This window comes from Scaptodrosophila lebanonensis, unplaced genomic scaffold (assembly GCF_003285725.1).
Source record: "Scaptodrosophila lebanonensis strain 11010-0011.00,11010-0021.00 unplaced genomic scaffold, SlebRS2 tig00000136-arrow-arrow-pilon, whole genome shotgun sequence".
Taxonomy (NCBI): Eukaryota; Metazoa; Arthropoda; class Insecta; order Diptera; family Drosophilidae; genus Scaptodrosophila; species Scaptodrosophila lebanonensis.
The window spans coordinates 652,793-660,396 of record NW_022060586.1 but is presented as its reverse complement, the minus strand read 5'-3'; the positions used below and the strand labels follow the sequence as shown (position 1 = coordinate 660,396).

Below are 7,604 nucleotides of genomic sequence, written 5' to 3'. Positions count from 1 at the left end.
GTCCTCCGTGAACTTGCAACTTGACCCCTTCGCGTCCACACTGCAACGAATATTGACTTATGATGTGGTTCTGCATGGATATGAATCCAATTTGGAGCCTTTGAAGGTATTTGGAGAGTAACTCTCTCAAAAAGGAAATTTAAGCCACCATTGAGGCCCAATTACACGAAAGATAAAATAATATATTTTTTGTTATTTGAGCAGGCTCTTATTTAATTGCAGACTTACAAACATTGATTCCTATTTCTTATTTCATAATATATTTAAAATTTTCAAGAATTGGACAAAATTGAACGTTTGAAGAAAAGTTAAAAATTATTGAAGTGATTGCTAAAAGCTTCCGTGATTACAAGATGAGTTACATTCCTCCGGATGTGATTGAAACCGCACGTCCTTATTTCGATTCCCTGGGTATGTCTCGGTCTGATCTATTACTTTCCTCAATCATCACCTATGTTTCCCTGCAGAGGCAGTAAATAAGAATAAGAGAAGAAAAACTGCAGAGACTGATGTCTACCACACATCCACGTGCGCCGTAAATACAAATCGTATTTACATTGAAAAAGTACACTCCATGCACACCAACCGCTCGAATACGGAGATCACCGTGACTGTGCTTTATAGAAATGTGAACAACTACTTGGGAAGTAATCAGAGCGTGGTGGTCAAGCAGCCAGCAGCTTCCTCAAATGACTCGCCACGAAAAAGGCTCCTTAGCACTAAGAGTACGCAGCGTATATTACGTAGAAGCCGATTAAACGCTTTAAATAATGCATTTAGGAACACAGAAATGAGCAAAAAGCGTCATACAGTAAAGAATCATTCAACTAGACAACAGCCAAATCAAAAGGAACTGCAGAAGGAGTCGGCAATTAATACCCAAATCGATCAAATTGATCAGATAACACAGTCAGAAGATTATAAAATTGCTGAAGCCTACGATTCTGGGGTGCAAGTCGACGCACAAAAACTTCACTTTACTGAAAGCGATGGTCAGCTTTCCAACAGAATTCGTACCAATAGTGGGCCTCTGCCCGAATCGTGTTTTACTATTTCATATGGAGCAGCCCCAGAGGCTACCGCCAAGCGGTTAAACCAGCAGTTGTTAGAAAAGCAACGCCTTATAGAACAAATAACGCAAAGAAGCCAACGGGAAAAGGGGAAGAAATCGAACGGAAACCGTGGTCAGCTGCAGAAACAACCGCATTTACAACTACTTGTACAACAACTAAAACTACAGCAACATTTAAGCCTGCAGCAGAGACAACAGCAACTTGAGAGACAGCAACGACATCAGGAATGGAATGGACAGGAGCAGAGAGCAGAAAGAAGGCGGCAGCAAGTCAAGCACCTGCAGGCCGAGCTGCAGGCAATCAAGCAGCAGCTCCAAGCTTTGGAAGATCAAGCCAAATACGACCCACCACTGATCGAGCGGAAGCAACAAGACCATGGACGTGTGCGCCCGTCTCAAGGGCCAGAGCAGCCTCGATGTTTCCCATCGACCAAGGTACGCGAGAGTGTCACTCGCATAAAAGGGCAATTGAATGACGTCTTGTTCCTCAGCCGCACACTTTTGTGGGTATTGCTCTGCGTTACGATTCGCTCGATGTTCAAACTATATCATCGCGCTACCCATCTGCCCGACCTAGTCCAGGCACTTATTTGGCTTGCGGTACTTGGTGCAAGTATTGCTTTAGGGATTAGCAAAAATATGGGCGAATATTTGGAGGAGTTGTATCGAAACCCAACGCGCCTCTTCACTCCACAACAAAACAAAATCTCAAAGCCGTGGTATCATTTCACGTGAAACGGACTCTACAAAATATTCCGCGTCTTTTTCGAAATACAAGTACATAGATCGCACAGATCGCTATTTTCGGACTCGAGCATTCAGAGTTATGTATTTTAGCTAACAATAATTTATACGCATACACACTACTTGTATATGTACTCGCAAATACATTCGATATCGTGTGATTACCAGGTTGATATTATTCTATACTACACTATCCGAGTATGTATAATAAATAAGACATAAATAAGATGTGTATACATAAATGGCCTTTCACATGATTAACGAACGTAAACAACAACGACGACGACGACTTCTGTTTACATTTTCATTTATGTTGAATGTTTATTGATATATGTATACCCTAAATAGCTCAAGTTTATGGGAGGCGATGTCGGCGATTTAGTTTTTGCACGAGTGCGAGCATGTGTAGAGAAGAGTGAGTCCACATTTGAGCTTCTTAACATTTTACCAAGCATTACTCGTGACAGCAATATGGCTGTCGAGAGACCCTTCTTAAGTCCACGCCGTCAAAGACCCAGAACAACAATTTCTCGATTTTAGATAAACTTTCCGAAATCAGCCGAAATCACCAGCAGTTGGGTATTACAGTCATGATTGTTATACCCTGTACCCAAAGGGCAATAGGGAATACAAGTATCTAATAGTTTATTGCGAATGTATGTAGCACACAAAAGGAGGCGCGGCAGACCCCCAAAGTATGTGCATGTTCTTGATCAGTATGTCCAGACGAGTCCATACAGCCATGTCGGACTGTCCATCTAGGCGGATCTCGGAAACTATAAGAGCTGGAAACACGAAACTTCGCAACTAGATTCTACACTAGTTCGGACAAGTTTGCACCTTCCAACCACCATCCGTGATTCTGGTAATTTATTTACTCCAGTTACTGTACTCTACAATAAGCATAAGTCTCTACGTACGTGATATATATTTTTATACACTGTACTGACAAGTGCGAGTGTACATGTAACTCACGGAAGGGCAGACCCCACAAAGTATATGATACTTGTATATATGAAATGTCGGTCTGTCTGTCCGTATGAACGCAAGGATCTAGAACTTGGTATCCTGACTCTCCTGAGCCCGAGAAAGGACAAGTTTATTTTTATTCCGATCTTTAATTTTCTACCCAAAAGATTACTTAAGAGTCAGTCGACTCTAATATTTCTTTTTTTAGAAATACATTATTTAAAGCTTGAAAGGTCCTGCAGCTACTAAGTCGTAAGTAAGAGTTCACTGTTGGACTATGACGTTTTTAATCAGAACATCTCTTCGAAAGTTATAACGCATGTACAGTACTTAGTTCATAAAAGTATGTAATATTAGGTAACGGTATGCCCACAAGTTAAAACTATAATCGTACGCTGTGGCGGTACCGCCTCTATATAGTCACAAAGCCAATTTATACATTTTATACAAGTACTTGTATAAAATGTAAGTATTTCCATTTGAACGCTACATCGATTCAAAAATTGTATTCGCTTTCACACAAAACTAGATAAGGAATCTATTGCCTAAATTCCTATATTTAATGGATCAATTTTCGTTGTAATTTCATTTGAAATCTGCATGTGAACCGGGCAGTCGCTCATTTGATTCGATTCGATATGCGAGCGCAACTTGAATTTGTACAAAACATAAATACATACATACATATGTATATATGTACTCGTACATACACAGATACATACAAGTACACGTATGCACATATCTATTCTAAATATTGCTATAAATATTTTGAAGGCACTTTGAAGAATCCATTAATTTATTCTGCTATCGTTATTGTGGATATTTGTATTTTTATTTGCGAGTGTTTATTTTTAACATACGGCGACACATAATTTAGTGTAAAAATATTTGTGTGTGGGCCCTGGTATTGGTGTGTTTTTATTTGAAATATTTGCTTTGACGCTACCACAAAACCAACAAACAACAAAAATCTGTGAATTGAGCGCATACACGTACTATGTGCTATGTCTGTATGTATATATGTATGTATGTGTTTTATGGCCCATGTTGGTGTTTTGTGAATACGGGACGGAATGGTACGAGTAGTCGTATCTATGGGATTTGCAGCGGGTAAGTGTTGGGTTAGTGTGCAATTACAACAGCCATTCGTACGCATGGCCGTAGCGAGGGGGGTACGAAACGGGCAGCTGCCCCCCCTAGTTTCTGAACGGAACAACAGTTTTGCAGACAAATTTGAAAAACATTTGCCCATTTTATGGGCACGCTTAATTGATCAGCTAGGTTGCTGTGAAGATATAATGTGGAGAATATATACATATATACTATATGGGCATGAAAATGAATTTTTATTGTGTTAATAGTCCTAACTTATACCTAGCACTATATTTGGTGCTAGGGTTGATTTTGGGCAAAGGGACAAACGGTGCAAAGAAGTTGCGGCCACTGGTTCGCGGATTTCATCGAGACCTGAGGCATAAACAGACTAGTTTTGAAAGCTTGTGCATTGATGTCTCTTAAAAAATATATTAGACTTAATTACATATCAAAGAAACAATCTTTATATACTATAAAAAATAAATATAAATGTAATAAGCAAAAATAAATTTGAATTTAAACAATATTGGTAAAATTAAATACGGGTTTTTCAGAAAATGCATTCCTAACTACTTTCAGTTCTGAACCGTCGAAACAAAATGATTTTAGATTTCTTTATCTGCCATAACTTCCTTTTGATAACTGCTCCCATCAAAGATATGGCTCCCTTTCCACGTGAGCTTGCAAAAAAATGCTATTCAACTGACAAAAATCTGAACTCTTTTTAGAAAATTAAGTAGACTTAATAATATAAATTGGTTTTCGAACTGAGAGCAGCTCCCATTAGAAAAATTACATATTTTTGAAAAACACAACATTATTCTCTCCACCGTTTGCACACCCCTTTATTTTTTGTCGCCGTAATTGTTCATCTATATTTAAATAATTTTAAACAAGTTATATGCATACAAAGAATATAATAAAAAATGATCATTTATTTATTTATTTTGCTTAGTTCCACGATCACAACTCTTCTTATTTTTTAGCTGTTTTTTTTTATTTTATTGCATTCGAAACACATTTTCATTATTTTGTGTAGTGCTAATAATTTGATAGTAAAAATCGGCCATTACTGTTGCTCATAGATTTTTTGCTCCCATAATCCTAAATCGCTGTACCACCAACTATGCTTTGCACAGTTCGTTTCGCGTTCTATGTACCAACTATAATCAATTGAGTCATCTCTTTGGCCATGAGAGCTCTCTTGAGTTTCGATTAAATCATGCATAATTAATTTCCTAAGGTCTAAATAATATTTGTTGTTTGTTGTCACTAAAATCTTTTCTTTTTAAGAATGATTGTAATTCTATTTAATTTTAATTTCTTGTTTTTATTGTTTTTCTTTTTAATATCTTAATGTATATCTAGTAAGTTTTATGTTATAATATCGACAGCTATTTTTCAGAAATAAATAAATACTATTAAAGGTGGTCTGTGCATGGATAAACATACATACATACCAACTTTGTGTCCTTTGGTGTTATGTTTCTAAAATTCTTTTTGTTCATACGGACAGATAGGTGGACATTTCTTTATCGAATCGTCTCGTCATGCTGATCATAAGCACCTAAAACATAGGGTCTAACACCCCTCTTCCGTTTGTTACATACCATATAGTACGTTTGGTTTTAAAGACTTTCTACCCTTCTTATATAGGATACTTATGGAATAAGCTATTTGAAAGCTCGGGTAAAAACGTCTTACCTGCAAGGAGAAAAATAAAGGATGTGATAAATGGTACAGTCTTAAAAAATTAAGTTGATAGTATTTGCTATAATTTTGTACTGTTGAGAGCTGTGGGTATACACAGAAAAAAGTTCAATTTGTTTAAAAATAAAAAAAAACTAGATAAGCAAATTAAAATGTTTGTAAAAGCAATAGCGAGGGCAGCAGTTAAAACATATTTATTCTTGATCAGTTGGAATCAATATCCCATTTGCCCAAGTCCAACACAAGCACAAATATCGTTAATATATATCGACTAATAGGTTGAAAAAATAAACGACTAAGTTCTTTCGACTCTACGTTAATATGAGACATTTTGTGAGTTTATCTTTTGGCACAAATTGATATCAAAAATGTTGCGAGTTGCAATCTTACTTTCGCCATTTCGGTTGTTATCTCGTCTATGATTAATACCAAGTATATTCGTATTATAGCGTATCGAACAATTTTAGATAAATAAATGGAAAATAATACCCTTCTACCCTTCGTGTGCAGAGGGTATAAAAAGAATTTCAACCGCAGATATCCGTCTGTGTGCTGGCGTGTTTGCACAGCACTTCAATGCGCATGAATTATGCATTTTATAATTTATATGCATATTTAATTGTTCAGTTTTCAACAAATACGCCTCATTACAAACTCAAATAGCAGCGATTACAACGTCGACGTCGACTACGGCTAATGCGCTTTCACGCCCGGAACAATGCAATTGTGTGGCTCACTGTGCAAAGTGCAATTTCTAATTGCAACAAAATCCTCTTACTAATAGCAAAATTGTGTTAGCCGCGGAAAGCCGTGGCAACATGCTCAGCCCCTTGCCACCTCCTTACAATTTATGTGTGTGGCGCCTGCATTTATTTTTACAAGTAGTGCCCCCGTCCCCCCGCCCTTCCTCTGCCCACCACCACGCCCCTGTGCTTTCCAGCGCTTGAAGCTCAACAGAACGAGAAGTCTGCTTTAATTTAAGCAGCAATGAGCATTCTACTCTGCGTAGTTTTCCATCTTTGGCAACTAACCACTGCTTTATACTTGGAGCAATGTCTTTAAAATAACATTCTTTGCTCGCCAATGACTTACTCGTTTCACCATACTCCTCTGTAGCGACACAAACTTCAAACATGTCTTTTGAAAATGATATTCAAAATCAATTTCGACGTTAACATTTAAAGAACAATAATAATCTGTATAAGATACGTTCCACCCACTTCTCTTTATTCAATATGTTTTAGTGTATTTGCTAATACTTGTAAATATTTGATGCAACTAACATAAACAAAGATATGACTAGTGGGATCTTAAATGATTTTCTCGTATTATACCATGCAAGATATGAAAGTATACAGCATACAAATTAAGGTTTTAACAGCCATATTTCAGTTATGGTCGCGAAAGCAAGAGGACTTCTAGCTTTTATAAAACGTTGGTCGAGAGAGTTTGGCGATCCGAACACTACGAAATCATTGTACATATCCTTGGTTCGCGCCTATCTTGGAATACTGCTCAACAACAACAACAAATGTTGATTGAATCTGCCCAAAAAACAATTCTTACTTTTCGGAGTGTAAATTGGGACCCACACAGCCGCTTGCCTCCTTATAGCTCCAGATTAAAACTTAAAGACCTACCATCCTTACATCGCCGTAGAATTTGTTCAGGAGTCACCATCCTTCACAAACTTCTCTCTGGTGATATAGACTGCCCTTTCCTTCTTAGCCTCGTAGACTTGGCAAATCCCTTAAGATTTACTCTAACTAGATTTGCTTCACACGAACCCTTTCGTGTGCTGTGCTCTAATTACAATCATTTTGCTTACAACATATCCTTCGAACACTCCATTACGACTATTTCATCATTAATATACTTGGAACTTGAGCCTGACAGTCTCTAATCTATCTTACTTTACTACTTGTTTCACTTGTTGAATTTGAATTTAAGTTATACTATTTATTATATTGTATTCTTTTGTATATTTATAAGTTGTTTTCTTTTCGTTTCTTCC

The 7,604-nt window shown here is 37.2% G+C and overlaps 1 protein-coding gene across 1 annotated transcript; it reads left to right on the top strand.

The window, feature by feature from the left end:
- The first annotated feature begins 296 nt into the window (after positions 1 to 296).
- Positions 297 to 1,966, top strand: LOC115629169. Its single transcript, XM_030525542.1, has 2 exons — positions 297 to 411; positions 468 to 1,966. Exons 1-2 carry the CDS (start codon positions 354 to 356, stop codon positions 1,805 to 1,807), a joined length of 1,398 nt encoding a protein of 465 aa, XP_030381402.1. The 5' UTR covers positions 297 to 353; the 3' UTR covers positions 1,808 to 1,966.
- Positions 1,967 to 7,604: the final 5,638 nt, after the last annotated feature.